General features: G+C 41.5%; 1 protein-coding gene across 3 annotated transcripts in view; it reads right to left on the bottom strand.

Annotated features, from left to right (window-relative positions):
• The window catches only part of RBL1 (RB transcriptional corepressor like 1), a 44,846-nt gene extending 29,275 nt beyond the window's left edge, over window positions 1-15,571 (bottom strand). The window contains exons 1-9 of one of the 3 annotated variants that reach the window (XR_012086215.2): window positions 15,305-15,571; window positions 13,398-13,531; window positions 10,150-10,350; window positions 9,756-9,820; window positions 9,548-9,676; window positions 9,297-9,457; window positions 7,389-7,438; window positions 6,781-6,967; window positions 5,037-5,203 (exon numbers count right to left, since the gene is read on the bottom strand). Coding sequence is in view for 2 of the 3 variants with exons in the window: in XM_072997043.2 (XP_072853144.2) it covers window positions 5,037-5,203; window positions 6,781-6,967; window positions 7,389-7,438; window positions 9,297-9,457; window positions 9,548-9,676; window positions 9,756-9,820; window positions 10,150-10,350; window positions 13,398-13,531; window positions 15,305-15,466 (1,256 nt within the window). In the remaining variant the exon portion in view is untranslated. The remainder of the gene's footprint in view (window positions 1-5,036; window positions 5,204-6,780; window positions 6,968-7,388; window positions 7,439-9,296; window positions 9,458-9,547; window positions 9,677-9,755; window positions 9,821-10,149; window positions 10,351-13,397; window positions 13,532-15,304) is intronic. The other 2 variants (XM_072997043.2, XM_072997044.2) reach the window with 2 other exon arrangements.
• Between the last annotated feature and the right edge of the window lie 1,407 nt (window positions 15,572-16,978).

Here is a 16,978-nt window from a genome sequence, read left to right on the forward strand (position 1 = left end):
ATTTAAGAGTCCTCCATCTTTTTTGGGAACAGTAAAATATTTGGAATAGAATCCATTATGCCAATTGAATTGTGATACAGGGATAATAGCCTGCTTGGAAATCAAAGTAACGATTTCACCCTGAAGGATGGAAGAGAAGGGCGTGGGTTGGATGAGTCCCACAGGGGGTAGGGTACAGAATTTAATTTTGTAGCCATAGGCAATGACAGTTGGTTGTTAGTAATATTTTGCCAGTAAGGCAAGTATGGTGCCAATCTGGTCTGAAAGGAGGGTTGTCAGTCTCTAGGGGGAGGGAGACATTGAAAAATGTATTCAGTATTGCTTACCCTTCCTTTGATTCTTGGGAAGGGATTGCCGTTGATGAGTTGCATTGCAGGGATAAAAGGAAGGAAGAAGCAGCTGTGGGGCTGGGAGAGACCTTTCTGACTGCTGAGGTCGAAACTATTTGTATGGATGATATCACAGATACTGATACAGTGGTGCCCCGCACAGCGAGGTTAATCCGTTCCGGATTAACCTTCGCTGTGGGAAACATCGCTGTGCGGGAGGGAAAAAGCCATAGAAACGCATTGAACTTTGTTCAATGCGTTCCTATGGCTTTCAAACTCACCGTTCAGTGAAGTTCCTCCATAGGCGGCAGCCATTTTCGCGCCCTCCCCTCGCAGAACGAGGGCGCCAAAATGGCTGCCATCAGCTGTTCGGCGGGTCAAAAATGGCCGCCGGAACAGCCGAAAGGGGCCGGGGCACAGCGTTTTCGCGCCCTTGGTAAGCAAGGGGAGCGCGCGAAAACGCTGCCGGAAGCCCCGAAATGGTTGCGCGCAGCCATTTCGGGGGCTTCCGCAGCGTTTTCGCGCGCTCCCCTTCTTACCAAGGGCGCGAAAACGCTGCGCCCCGGCCCCTTTCGGCTGTTCCGGCGGCCATTTTTGACCCGCCGAACAGCTGATCGGCGGGTCGCAAAGCGAAGGTCGGTAAGCGAGCAGCTTACCGACCTTCGCTCTGCGATTTTCGCCCATTGGGGCCATCGTTGTGTGATCGCTTTAGCGATCGCAAAAGCGTCACCGTAGAGCGAATTCATCGCTCTACGGTGCGCTCGTTGTGCGAGGCACCACTGTATTGAGAATAGGATTGGGAATATGGTTGATTGGGACAGTACTGAGATCTTTAAAAGATTGAAAATTGCTGAATGGAGTAAGGTATCACCATTTTGCGCATCTTATGAAAGTTCTCCATGATTTCATCAGTTTTGTTGTTGAATAGGCCAGTCCCATCGAAGGGTAGATCTTCAACCCATGATTTGGTGTCATCTGATATTGTGGATGATCTGAGCCAGGCATGACGTTGTATTGATATGGAGGAGACCAATGTTTTAGAAGCAGCTTCTGCTGCATGACGTGCAGCAATTCATTGGTGTTTAGCCAAGGTAATGGCTTCGGAACGGGTGTTAATAAGGTCAATCTTTATCACTTCGGGTGCTGATTCAAGAAGGGGAAGTACTTTGTTCCAAAGATAGCGTTGATATGATCCCATAGTGGCCTGGTAATTGATGTTCCTCAATAAGAAAGATTGTAGGGAATAGATCCTTCTACCGAGAATATCTAGCTTCCTTCCTTCTTTATTCATAGGGGTGACTTTAGATTTACTGTAGCCCTTAGATTGACTAGATTCCACTATTATGGAATTTGGTAAAGGATGTTTATTTAGGAATTTGATGTCATCACCATGAGTTTTATAGAGGTTTTCAGTTCTGCGTGAAATCTGCATCACTGAAGGAGGCTTATCCCATTTGTCTTTAATGAGTTATAAAATGGATTTGTTGAAAGAAAGACTGACTGGCGAAGACCTTTCCTGAATGATGTCGTCGAAAACATGATCTGTTTTAGCGATGAAGATTCCTCGATGTTAAGGCTCAAGCCATTCTCGATATAAATTGAGAGTATGATCAAAAATCTTCTGAAGGAAAAGGAGGTTGGTTATCCTTGGTCTCATCAGGAGTGGGGAGATCAGGAGATGAGTGATGAGAATAAATAGATTGTTATATTTTATTATATTTATTATTTTATTTATTGGACTTATATACCGCCCCATAGCGCTACAAGCACTCTCCGGGCGGTTTACAATTTTTAATTATACAGGCTACACATTGCCCCCCCAGCAAGCTGGGTACTCATTTTACCGACCTCGGAAGGATGGAAGGCTGAGTCAACCTTGAGCCGGCTACCTGGGATTTGAACCCCAGGTCGTGAGCACAGTTTTAGCTGCAGTACAGCGTTTTAACCACTGCGCCACGAGGCATTGTTCATTCTCAAAGGAAGATTGTGAATAAGGTGATGTGGGTGATGGTTCATGATGTGGAGTATCGTAAGGTTGATGTTCTCGAGTGTCCGTTCGATCTATGACATTGGTAGGGGTATGAGCAGGTAGCAAGTGATCATGCCTACTCTATGACAATGTCAGTTTGGACGTGGACGATGCTGAAGGGACCGATATGTGCTTCTTGGTTCGGCCTTGGCTTTGTGGAGGTTGAGAGGGTTCAGAAGTAATACAAGCTCGCTTTTGTTGTTCAACATGACAACGTTTGAAATGTAACTGCAAGACAGAAGAGTCAAAAACTGGTATGGCATCATCGGGAAAGGGGGAAAAAATCCCCATACGGTGTCATGGGTCTCTGTGGGAAGACATGCTTCCTTTTCTCTGTTTGTCTTCTGGAAGAAAGAGGGGGAGTTTCGGGGTCAGAAACCGAGATTTCAACTGCCCGCGCTGATGCAGGGTTGGAATGGGTCGAGGCCGGGCTGGACGGCTGCACAGCCGAGAAATGGCCAATACTCGGTGTCAGGCTCAATGTCACAGCAGAGACTATTACCTGTTGAACGTCCTCCTGATTAGAGGCAGAGTCATGAACGTCCTTCGAGGATTCCTCCAAAATGGGAGAGGGTAGAGATGCATGAGGGGCTCCAGGCGGGAGGGTTTATCCGTTTTTGGATTTTTTGCTGTGGATTTTCTTCGAAGGAGGATCAGGTGGTTTAGTGGCGGATTTAGCTGACGATTATGGCTTAGAAATTTTCTTTTTTTGTGCCTTATCCTTAGGTGGAATGGGGACCACGGTCTCAGGGGCAGGCTGAGTTGCAGGGAGTCTCTTGCCCAGTGAGACAGGGGATCTTACCAGTTCCCTGGAGAAACAAGGATTCATCATGGTTTGCCAAAGGTGAGATCTAAGCCTCTGTAGGCGTTGTTTGAGTGCCGGTCCAGTGAGGTTTTTACAGACAGCACAAGAATGAGTAGGGTGAGATTCACCCAAACAGAAAAGACACTGATCATGAGTGTCAGAGAGAGAAATCTTATTAGAACAAGAAGTGCACCACTTGAAATGAAACTGGTAGGCCATAAGAAAGAGAAGGGGGTGGGAATCAAAAGGGCAGGAAAAAGCGACAAAACACAGTAAAAGAGAAGCGCATAGCTCCAACTGATTAGGAAAGAGTAAAGAAACTAAGAAAGAGAAAAAGGTAGCCCCGAAAAGGGCTGTTTGGGCAACTAGCTTCAAAAAGGCTAAAGAGAAAGCTCAGTCTTCCGAAGGAGAACCGTACAGCTCGGCGGAAAAAAGGAACTTAGGGGAATGGAGGGTGGGAGGAACATATGCCTTGTGGGGGAAATCACACCACTACATTGTTACTTTCAGCTCTAGAATCTTCCGAGAATGTCAGCACAGGCGCAGACAAGACCCATATGTGTGCATTCACAGAGGCCACAAAGAAGAACCAATAATTTTAAAAATGTGAAAAAAGTAAACAGATTAACATCTGCCTCTAGGAACAAAAGTAGGTTTTAGACAGATCAAGAGCAAAGTTCACAGAAAAGTTTAGTAAGCATTTGAAAAAATGACCCCACATACAGCAAAAGAATAGCACAGACAACAGCTGCCCAAAATTCTTGAAGAACGGCTTTGACTACGATTAGAATGTTAGCTTGAACTCTAAAAAGCTATTGTCTTGTCCAGACATTCTAACAGAACTTACCATAATAGAAAACAAATAAGCTATTATTACCAATTATATTGACTATGGTAGTTTAAAATATCTTTATTGGCTTCTATATCTCAGCAAATAGGACCCCTCCGCAATTAACAGCAGGCTGGACTGTTATTCTGGTTAGCCAATTCTTTGTCTCTAATTTCTAACATTTCCACAAATACAATAAAACATGGCATGGCTAATTAACAAATAAAGAGCCTCTTAATTTAGGAAACTGAAAAGAAAGAAGAGTGTGAGCTAGAGCTAGTGGAATCTAAAGTCAGTAATGAACTTCTGGACTCAGTACATATAAGATTTTTCCAAATCTAGGGATCTAATGCAATTAAATCCCAGCAAAAATACAAAAAGTCCTCTAATAATAACATAATACCATGAGAGCTTTCTTCGTACAGTTTAACATCAGTAGGTGAATGTTGTTTCCAAGTATTCTTGAAAATGAATGGCCAACAGATTGGATATCACAAGTTTGCAGTTCTTTGCTATTCCCATACAATCATAACAGTGACACTATCTGAGGTGGTGTGATCTGATTACAAGTATAACTGATTTGCTGAGACTAATAAAAAACAGCAATTACTACACACTATTGTACAGTGCAGCTAATCCCATGTTTCATCCACAGGATCACTTTTCATTTTTAACTACACAACTTCCACACTGACTGCCTGACAACAGAAACACATAAATTCAAATATCTGAAAAAAGTAACTTCACAAATCAATAATGGCTAGGATTAGCATGTTTCTCATCCTGAATTCAAAGAGCTATTTTAGATATAGCTAATCAAAAAATATATGGAATAGGAAGAACTCTCATTCCATACTGTAACTTGCTTTCAAAAACCTTGTATTTCTCAAGGAACATTTTGCCATGTAACACTGGGGTTATCCTCCAAGAAACACAACACAGTACTTTTGTCCTTGGTGCCTTTGATCTGAAAAAAATCAGAAAGACTAGACAAGAAGTCCTACAGAACACAATTTAAAAATAGAAGAAACAGTATCTACTTACTCAAAAATAGCCACAAGCTCTTCACTTGGCGCATTTTTCAATCCTGCTACAATGCTTTGCAACCGGCTTACACTCTGTGTTGCAGAAGCAACAGGAGTAATCACTGGTTCCTTTTCTCTCAGGTATCTCCTGCCAGTCAAAGGAGTTGAAGGTGCAAAGGATCTCTTCTAACAAGTCAAAGTGAAACTTGTTTAAAGTCTTTGGTCCATCATTAATTACATAAACACTGACACTACTGGAAAGAACAAATGACTCCAAAGTAGCAGTTCAAGAACTCAGTACATCAGAATGGAACTACAGTGGTGCCTTGCAAGACGATTGCCTCGCTGAACGAAAAACTCACTAGACGAATGGGTCTAGCGAGGTTTTTGGTACCTCACAAGACGATTTTTCCTATGGCAGTTTTCCACAAGATGAATGTTGCTGTTCAGAGGCTAGCCAAGCACCATTTCTGAAGATCCCACCCCTTTCCCCTGCCTTCAGCAAGCCTCCGAATGGAAAAAGGAAAAGAAAAAAAAAAGAAAGCCTTTTTACCTTCGGAGCCTTACCGAAGGCAGGGGGAAACGGCGTAATCTTCAAAAATTGTGCTGGGCTAGCCTCTGCAAGCGCCCATTGTCACGTGGAGCGACCCCTGTGAGTCTTCAGATGGTGCATGGAAAGCCTCCGAAGGGCTCCGAAGCTGGCGCGCGCAGTTGCAGGGGACCTCAGTCAGTGCGCTGATGGTGCAGGGGAAGCCACTGGAGCACTGGTGGAGGTCCAGCTTCGGAGCCCTTCCCTGCAGTATCCGAGAACTCGCAGAGGTCCCTCCATGCGGAGATGGACACTTGCAGAGGCTTGCCAAGCACCATGTTTGAAGTTCCCGCCCTTTCCCCCTGCCTTCGGTAAGGCTCCGAAGGTAAAAAGGCTTTCTTTCCCCCCCTTTTTACGAGGGACCCCCACGAGTCCTCGGATGGTGCAAAGGAAGCCCCTGGGGACCCCCAAAGCCAGCGATTGCAGCAAGGGGACCCCCCCACCAGCCGTCCAATGGTGCTTCTCCAGCTCCCTATCTGATAAGCGACTTTTTTTAAAAAAAAAATTCCCCATAGGAATGCATTAATTAAATTTCAATGCATTCCTATGGGAATCTGTGCCTCGCAAGATGAATTTTTCGCAAGAAAGCATTGACTGTGGAATGAATTAAATTTGTCTTGCGAGGCACCACTGTATATGCTTCTTTTAGCCTGGATATGATACTTTCAAAGATTATAGCCACTTTGGCTACAGTCTTTAGAAGAACACTATGCAAGTGAAAGAAGTCTTCTTAATTTTTCCTTCTTGTGCTCTTTTCTCACTGAAAAATTATCCCTAACTATATCTGGAGTATTACAAGCTTCTCATATAAGACATAAGCCAATTTGTTTCACCAGACTAAGAGCTCTAGTAATCTATCCAAAGTATTCATTAAACACAGAGGGGATATATAACATGACAGTCTTAAGAGTGAAATAAAAAAATATGTTCCAGTTTTGGAATGAACATTTTTAAAAAGTAGCAGTGTGTTATATAAAAACACATCATAGTGTATCTTCTGCAAAAATTGGTCTAGGAATTCTTTCTGGCAAGAAAAATCTTACTGCTGCTTTGGACGTATAAGGATCAAGATATGTTGGTTCAGTGACTGAAGTGAAACTATTTGATCACTTTGGCCTTTTGAGATCACAGCACAAAGTACTCTATGACACAGTATAACAAAAACTTGCATTACCTTCTCAAAATGTTGCTGAAGATGACATTCCAAATGAGCTCTTGTCATCACATTCCCAGGTGGCATTTCAGCCGTAAACTTCCTAGGAGTTCCAATTTCTTCTTCTGCATCTGCTCCTAAGAAGACTCTCTCATCAAAGTCACCTTCAGTAAGGACATATTCTTCATATTCTTTATTAAGTGCTTTGCTGGAGAACAAGATGGAATGTTAGGAGTATTAAAAAGAACCATACTGCTTTTGCTTTATATTTTACCTACTGTTACTCTCTTCTTCCCTCCCTCATAGCCTCCCTGTCTTAAATTCAAGACCCATTAAATCAGTGAGTAAGTCAATGAAGTGCTATTGATTTAATGATCAAAATCTAAATAGCAAAAATGGCCAGGCTTTTACCCTACAAGCTCCCATCTGCACAACCAAGACACTGTTTGCAAATAATTTTTTGCTTCTAAAGTCCAATGACATATTTCCATAGCTATTATGCCTGTTTACTGTTAGTGCTAAAATCATGCCACACAAAATTTAAAAATCAAGCAATTTATCACTAAACACAAAGTAACAAGTTTTAAAATTAGTGTTTAGAAGATCTTTATTTCAAACATCACACTTACTTGTTATCTACGAAGTTATTAAGATCCAAAAGACAGTCTCCTTTTAAAATCTAGAGACGAGAATAAGAAAATCATAGTCCAAATAACAGCAAAAAGGAAAGGATCAAACACAAGTCAGAAAACCACTTTCTGGCTGTGTGGCTGCTTAGTTAGTTTTAGTGCAAGTGGCTACACTAATCTGCTTCCATAATTAATTAATTAAAACAAAGTAAGTCCAGGAATGTATTCTATTATTTTTAGAACATGATAAATGTATTCCTGCTAATTGTTTTTTACTTACCAAGGAAAAGATACACATGCAAAACTGACACAGTGATGTGTCCGAAATACACAAAGCAAGCAGAATCTCTTCACAAAATTCTTTGAGGAAATTGGGGGGGGGGGGGGGGAGAAAACCTCAAATACTATATTGAGCTGACTAGAGAAAAGCAGGATAACTGTAAAATAAAGATTGTATTCACATCAGTCCTGGCTTAATAAATCATGATGTGCATAAGCAGAGTGCTAATACATGCAGCAAGAAAAATTGTACTTCACTCCTCTATTTGTATAAGCCTGAAAACAAATTAGAAATCTGAAGTATATCTCAGTATTATTTCCAAACTGGTTTAAAGCTACCTTCTAATTCTACCTTTGTAGGAAGCAACTGATTATGGTCTCCAGTTTGCACATAATGGGAAACTGATCTTAAGTACTCCTTCCTGATTTACATACGTGCTCAAACCAAGGGAGTAAAACAAGAACTAACAGAATCAGTATAATATTTGTGCACATCACTGTTATGTCAGGAGTGATGGCTGGGCTGGCCCTTCAGACAGTGCATAGCTGTGGCAGCTAATGCATCCCATTAACTGTGAGATTTGTTTGGCTGCACTGCATGATTCTGGACAGAGAAGTGCTTAAACCTCCTCCACATGCTTCTGTTTCCACTGCCACCAGAGAATTACAAAGACCGGTAACACAGCAACCAATTGTTATCAGAACTAGCTCTGCTCAATTGTTTTCCCCCAGCCAAGACAGGAAGACTGTACAGAGAAACTGCCTATGCTGCAATTTCTCTAGATAGCCTTCCCATCTATCTTAGGTCCAAGAGGACCCCAGTGGTTGGGCAAAATAATATCAACAACAATGGCAGCTAGCTCTAACAATTGCTTACTGACAGCAAACTGCAGCATTGGCTGCCTACCTCTTTCTTCTCCAGCAGCATGCAGGGAAGCATTTGGAGGTGTCAGCACCCTTCAGTGGGTAAACAGCCTTTCTCTCTTGAGTTTGGGGAGCAATGAGGGAGTGTCCGAAAAACTTGCTCAGGAAAGCTGATGAGCTGTGACTACGTCATAAGTTGTTGACAGTGTGCAGGAACATGTGGCGTCTACCTCTCTGAACATGTACAATGGTGTGAGTACCCTATCACAACAAAAAAAGCAAGCAAGCAAAATAAAAACAAACAAAACTAGTAGCTCTTGGACTTTGTTCAGATCAGATTTCTTAATTTTGGTGCCTCATATAGAACTACAATCTCTCTTCTTAAAAATGCAAACGTTTCTATTATAATGCATTAAGACTGTGTGACTGTGGTAGCAAAATTCCTTACAACTGTCTGACCTTCCTTAACATCAGAGAAGCAAAGACCTTCTAACTGGTATTAGATGAACTGCTGTAACCCTACAGGAGTGAAACAAATGGATAGAAAAAGGTACCAGAAAGAGAACCTTGGTAACGGTGCAGAAATGGGTGATAGTGAAGAGCAAGGAGACAGCGAAATTGAAAAGAACAGACTACACATATTAATCTGAAATGCCAAATCTTTGGCAATAAACTTCACATTTTCATTTAAAAAAACAAACAACTACTTTGAGTCCATTAATTTGAACTACTAAATATACAATTACATTTTATGAATATATATACCTTTCTATCATAGAGTTTGGAAATATATGGTTTAAAATAATGCTCCTTTATGCCCTTGGCTTCCACCAAAAGGCCATCATGCAATTCACAGAGTGTGGCAATAATACATGGAGGCCCTTCTGATGTCCTGAAGTCAGAGGTTTGGAAGTCTTCTGGCAAACCTTTAAAAAAAAAGTGGGGTCTTGAGAAATAATCCAGTTCCAAAGCCATATGAAAACCTGTTATTTTATTAGGGTGGGCCAAAAACATACCTTTGAAAGACTGGTTCAATAAGTCCTTTTTATATGGACACAGAAGAGCATTTGCAAATATCAGATCCAAGCAGCACAGAAGCAAATGGTACGAATTCACTAAATCATCTCCAATCATACTGAAATTACCTTTGAAACAGACAATATCATGTCAATGAAAATTACGAAGCTAAATGATCCAGAATGAATATAAGAAAATCTAACCTACCTTTTGTGTAAACAAATAGTGTCCAGCAGAAATTGAATAGGTCTTTAACACTACAGGGTACCCGTCTATTGGGAGGGGAAAAAAGGCAAGTTTCAGTTTTGGAAGATTTTTATTCTGAAAGACACTCAATGAATTTCAGACTGAAGACATGCTGTGGGTAATTAAATCCATTTGCAGCTAATAAAAGAATGCCATAAACTAGCAAAGGAATTTAGAACTTAATACATAATTCCATTAATTTTTCCTATGCTCCAAAATTACATTATTTAAAAAAAATTTCCTGGAGACTTTGTCAAATTGGACACCAGAGGAATTCCATAAGATTACACTAAGCATACTTTCTTAGATCACTGGATCTAAACTATTCCAGAACCCAAATCACTTCAGCAGTTACCTCTGTTTTCTACTCCTTTGTATCTTAGGCTGCTCTTCATAAGGATTTTTAAATATATCCAAAAATATTGGTGTAAACTTCTTGAAAATCACTGTTGATACTTCAAAATTTCTCTCCAGCCTCTCCACTCTCTCTCGAAATTCACAAGATATATTTGACATGTCCATCCACTTCTTCATTTTGCTAAAAAACTGAATTAAACTTAACAGAAAACAACACAAATTATATTTTTAACATACTTTCAGATTTTATTAGTATCCAAAGTATTTTATATTTGGGATTCATTTAAAGAAAGACCTATTTCACCTGATATATTTATTTGACTCACAGCTGAATGTGTGAACTGAGCTCCTTAAAAAGTACTGTGAATGGATATAATGAAGATACAGTATAGTATTAATGTTGTAGTTACCAGCTAAACATGTATGTCTGAACTAGCCTCATAACAATTCTGTAAAAAAATATATCTAATACGAGAATCTACTATGAGAAACAGTGATTTACCTAAATTATCTAGGGCCAAAATCCTACTTACATTGCACAGCATAAACTGGAAATTATACAAGTACCGTGCACAATATTGTCAGACCTGCACACTCACACTGCACGCTGGTGAAATGGAAAAACTGTTTGTGCCCTTACTCAGCCAATATTTCACAATAGGATCATGAATATAGTATTTTAAACAACTAAGTAGGAATTCAGATCTAGGCTATACCCAGCACATCAGTACTTTCTTATTGATCCAGAACTCTTAGTCCAAATTAAGAGTAGATTCTGTTGCTTAGTGTAGTTAAGCACAACTACAACAGGTCCATTTAATCAATGGAACTTATAGAGGAGCTCTCTCATCAATTTTCCATTGATACAATGGCCCTACACTACTTGTGACTTACTTTGATTAAAACATGATTTCAGCTTCTATGGGACTTCTAAAAGTACTGACCTAGTCATTCAATGGATCTTTCCTAGGTGGTACTAACAACTGGATTCAGCATACAGGATTGATTCCTTTAATTTTTAAATGTATTTAAATACTCGTTTCTTAGTATTAACAATAATAGGACACTGAAATGCAGTAGTAAATCGCAATCATAGTAGGCTCACTGCATTTGGTGAGTCAGATACTCTGTAAATACAGTGGATTCAATTAACTTATAGTTATGACTTACTACTGGATGTCAGCCAATATGTTACAATCCCTTCTCTCATACACCCTTTCAAACTACCAATCATACATAAGAACCAATAATAAATGTGTAACATTAAAACTGCTCACAGAATCGATAGTTTAATTTCTGAATTGTGAATTACCAACATTACATAATACATAATGACCTTGCTCAATATGTAATGTTGGTAATTATTCATCCAAATCACTATGTAGTTTTGCAAATGATGCAATTTTTGAAGGGAAATTGCCTCAAGTTAAGAAATCACCACAAACATCACCACCTGCATACACCGAATCACACAATTCAGGCTGAAATAGATCACATCTATGGAGATTTCTCAACGTGAAGCAATTCATTTTCAAAGTTCCTTTTAAGCCTTTAAATTATACATTCCCATCATGGCTTATAAACTGCGATGGGAGTTTTCCTCCAGGAATCTGTTCAATCCCCTTTTAAAGCATCTTGACAGGATGCCATCACCACATCCTGTGGCAAGGAGTTCCACAGACTAACAACATGTTGGATAAAGAGATATTTTCCTTTGTCTGTTCTCCCTCTCCCAACACTCAATTGGAGTGGGTGTCCCCTGGTTCTGGTATTGTGAGAGAGGGAAAAGAGTTTCCCTTTATCTACTTTATTCATTCCCTCCATAATTTTATACGTCTCAGTCAGGTCCCCCCACAGGCACTTTTTCTCTAGAATAAAGAGCATCAAACACTGTAGCCTTTCCTCATAAGGGAGGTGCCCCATCCCAATAATCATTTTAGTCACTCTCTTCTGCACCTTTTCCAGTTCCACAATGTCTTTTTTGAAGTTCAGCGACCAGAACTATATGCAGTACTCCAGGAGCAGCCTTAACAGGCCTGCCACCCCCCGCACCCCCCATGGCAAAGCGGGGCTTTCAGAGGTGATTTTCACTGCTGAAAAGCCCCAGGAGGCTTCCGAAAGCGGCGCGAGGGGTGGCTCGGGGGGGGGGGCTGCCCCTACCACCCACCCCACCCCCACCCCGGCAAAGGGATCTGTGTTGACGGTTCAGTCCTGCCTAGGCCATGGACTGCGGACCAGTTGGGGACCCCTGCTCTAGAGCATATTTGGGGATGGGGAGGACTGCAAGAAGAGGGATAGAGGCAATGGAACATAATGTTCCTTCCACAAATTGACACAATTTATTATTATTAATATAATAATTAAATATATTAATATATTAATAATAAACATGAGAATAAAAAACATAATAAACATAATCATCATCATAGAACCACAGAGCTGGAAGGGACCATATCGATCATCGAGCCCAGCCCATCAAGGAGGAATAGTGGGGAATCAAACTCCCAATCTCTGACTCGGCAGCCAAATACCTCTCAATGGTCACCTGGGTTCTATCATCAGCTAAATGTTCTATATTGGTAAACATACATGCATGCATATGCTATTTTTATAAAGCTTCAGGCATAGGAGGAGGAGCTTTGTTAAAGGAGTTTATAGTTGGAAACAATCCTTTAGAAGTGTGGGGCAAGAACTATAGATGCCAACCGTAATGGTCTTTTCATACATTTTAAAAACCTTAATCACACTGTTTATGACATGTGAGTTTTACTATCAGTTTTTCTATTTGTATTTTAATTGTTGTTAAATGAATTTTGCACTCAAACTTTTGTTAATAAGAGATGGGACATTTACATATTTTTAATGAACAGAATAAATACACAGTGCAATCTAAAATTTTGTACTACATCATATCTATGACTCTTGCTCAAACTGGACTCACTTTCTCTCTCTCTCTCTCTCTCTCTCTGTGTGTGTCTGTAATGATAAATGTGCAACCTATCAAAGTTTTCATTTTGAACTTCTGCAGCACAAAGGCCCAAATCCCATCAAGAAAAACAAAAACACTTAACAGCACACTAGGAAGTGAACACTTATAAAATATCATTGATAGAATGAGTCTACTCTAGTTGGGACTATCAGTTGGATATAGGCCAGTATGTACCTATTAGGTATTGTTTGCAGAATAAAATACATTTTTAGACAGGAGGAGGAACACAAATACTTATTTTAAAACATAAAAAATACCTCAGTTTTGCTGAGCGTAGTATTGTGGTCAGTGAGACACAGTTTCCTTCCATTAAGCCACTTCCTACAGTGGGGATTATACTCTTACGGCATGCAACATACAGAGCACAAGCCAACCAATGTACAGTATCACCCTGAAAAAAACCCAAGTAATTAAATGTCTTCAGGGACAACACTAGTCAGTTTGTAGGTTGAACCTTTTATATAAAACTTCATGAAAGACATTATAGTAATAACCAATATACCATTGACTGAGATGTGAATGAATAACATCAGTGATTTTTATAGCAAAAAAAGAATCACAAAGCAGTTTTTTTTCAAGTATAGATGAGATTTTCAAGAAATATTAAATGCTACATATCTCTTAAACAATACTGTCAGGATTCACAGAGAAAACCCGTATGTGTGCACAATTTTTCCCAAAGGTTCAAGATTGTACAGTATTTCATTCTTCTGTTCTCCCCTCCCAACACTCATATGAGTATTGTTCACGGGGGGTTTAGAAAACAAACATAGAGAATAAGGAACATAACAGAAATACTGTGTATTAAACATTACAATTCTACAGATTTATTTTTATTACATTTACATTTATTTTTATTACATTTACATTCCTCATTGGAGCTCAAAGGTGAAATACATGGTTTTCTTCATTTTATCCGCATGAGTCTTGTGAAGTAGGTTACCTTAAGAGACAGTAAGTATAAATACTGTAGTTCAAAATCAGTGAGGCTTATCGATTAAAAGAATAGTCGAACTTATGTCTTCCCTGTCTGAAACTCTTAATTATGCAACCACATCAGCCTTCAGGATACTTAAAAAAACATACCCCTGAAAACTGAATTTATAAAGTAAGATTGTTAAACCTTCAACATTCAATTATGAAGTACTACCAAAATTCAAATTTGTACATCTCAGTTCTAACTTGTGTATTTCAGTCTAGTTGTAAAATCTGGAAGAAAATTATCTCTCTTTTCTGGGTCCAAAACCCATCATCGGAAAAGTAGAAAAAATGGCTGTTAAGTGTTGTAACTAAACTGCAACTTCATCTTTAAAGGCCTCATCAATGTGTTTCACCAGATGCTGGGCAAGAAATATTAGGCTGCAATCCTAAACATGCACACTGATCTTGAAAGAAATCCCACTGACTGTGTTGTTCTTCATTCCTTGGAACCCATGCATACAAAAGAGGTGTTAAGTCAACAGAACGTCGGAATACACTGAGCTGCAAAGCAAATCGGTGTCAAATATGTCTTCGGTGCATTACTTAAAACTAGCAAGGATGCCACTTCAAGCTTAAACTTTGTGGAAACTAGTTCATGATCTAAGAAATGCTGGGGTTGAGGACTGAGATATAATTACTGAACTGTAAGATTATGATACTGACAATGAATTTCAAACGGCGTGTCGCTGCAAAGCCCAATTTAAAGCCCTTTCCTGTACTTCCGAGCCGACCTTTTAGTTGGGGTGCGGCGCGGTTGCCCAGTGCCTCTTGCCTGCCGGGCGACTGGAAGCAAGGACTTCCCCATCGAGGTGAAGGGATCCCCCGAACCATTCATTCATCTGGGACAAGCAAGAGGGAAGCAGCCCGGGATCTATCTGCTGCCAACAGGGGCTACGCCGTAGAGGCCGGCATCGCCCTCGGGAGCCAGGCCTGAGCCTACAAAACGCTGGGGAGCAGTGAGGGACCGGGCACCACGCTAGTAGGCCCGGCCGCTCTACCCCTTGACCAGACTGTCGCACCTGAGGGAGGGAAAAAATCCTACGCCTGGCACGCCCAAGCCGCGGCCCGGGGTGCCTGCCGACATTGCGGAGGAGAGAAGGGGAGGCCGGCAACTTAACAATTCACTCCCCGCTTGCCCTCCATCCCTTAACAGACACCAGCCCCCCCCCCCGAAGTCTCCCACCTCCAGGCTGTAGGTGCCTCTCAAGGCGGTGAAATCTCGGAGAGCTTCGGCAGCGCTGCTAACGTCCAAGTTGAGTTCCTGACAGAGGTGGTCGATGGCGGCCCGGACTGGGCACTGCCCGGCCCCAGCTTCTCCAGTAGGGTCCTCCTCTTCCCCGGACATCTTAGCGGGTTCCCCCTCAGCCCAGCCCACCCACACAAACACCAGCCCCCCGGCCGCACCCACAATCCTCTGCGCCGAGCGCGCCAAAACGGCAGGGGAGGTGTCCACCTTCCGCCCCTCCTTCTGAGGGAAAGGTTCCCAAATCGGAATGAAAGGTGCGGGAAGGAGAGGAGGTCCTACCACACCCTTAGACGCGACCACACATTTCTCCCTCCCCCTCCCCGCCGCCAAGAGATCTTCTCGACCCGTGTCAAATACTACGGAACAACTATCCGCGTGTTCGGGGGACTGCGTGTAGACGGAAAGGAGCCGAATTCGGTCCCTCCCTTGGACATTAGACGAGTCTCGTCTTGCACTAAACACACACACACACAACTAACTAATCCCTCCCTTGGAAATTAGACGAGTCTCGTCCTGTGCTAAACGCACACACACAACTAACTAATACAATTTTCAGGAAGTGGTAGTGCTGGCTTGTTACATCAAAAGTAAAGCTCTTGGACCTCTCGAAAGACTAACAAAGGTAATGTGGTTCCTGTTTCGACTTTCTTACGATAAGCAGACTGCAAAAGGAACAAGTCAGATGAGTATAAATATCCCTTTGCGCTACATAATGTGCTAGACGATGTGTATTCTTTAGTACTTATAATACATATAAGTATGCTGTGGAAAGAAGGAAAAGCATCTTGGTTAGCAGGTCAAATGACAGCATCCTTAGAAATTACTGGTTTTCTTGTGAAGCTTTAAAGGAATAAAAAGTAATTTCCTCAATGCAATATGAGGTTATATAACTATGAGGCTAGAAACTAGCCTAGAGTCTGTTGAATAAAAGATGCTTGGATTTGAAATGCATTTTTCACCCAAGGTAAAGGTAAAGGTAAAGGTAAAGGTTCCCCTTGACAATTTTTGTCCAGTCGTGTTCGACTCTAGGAGGCGGTGCTCATCCCCGTTTCCAAGCCATAGAGCTAGCGTTTGTCCGAAGACAATCTTCCATGGTCACATGGCCAGTGCGACTCAGACACGGAACGCTGTTACCTTCCCACCGAGGTGGTCCCTATTTATCTACTTGCATTTGCATGCTTTCGAACCGCTAGGTTGGCGGGAGCTGGGACAAGCGACGGGCGCTCACTCCATTGCGTGGATTCGATCTTACGACTGCTTGGTCTTCTGACCCTGCAGCACTGGCTTCTGCGGTTTAGCCCACAGTGCCACCACGTCCCACCTTTTCACCCAAGAGCTATTTATAACTGGGGGGAAAAATCTTATTGACTTGTTTCAACACATCAGAGGTTTAATATAACAGCCTGGCCTAATGATTAAGCAAGGCTTATGCAGAACCTTACACTTATATTAATATTTTCAAGCTTTCCAGAGGTGTGATGTATATGACACTCCAGATATAAGTAGACTACAGACTCCATCATACTTGGCAATGGACTGTGTTGCCTGTACTGTGGTGGTTCACCTGGCTTTTTAATCTCATTTGTGATCCCATTCGCCCAAAGGTCTCCA

The sequence above is a fragment of the Pogona vitticeps genome, chromosome 4 (genome assembly GCF_051106095.1).
Source record: "Pogona vitticeps strain Pit_001003342236 chromosome 4, PviZW2.1, whole genome shotgun sequence".
Taxonomy (NCBI): domain Eukaryota; kingdom Metazoa; phylum Chordata; class Lepidosauria; order Squamata; family Agamidae; genus Pogona; species Pogona vitticeps.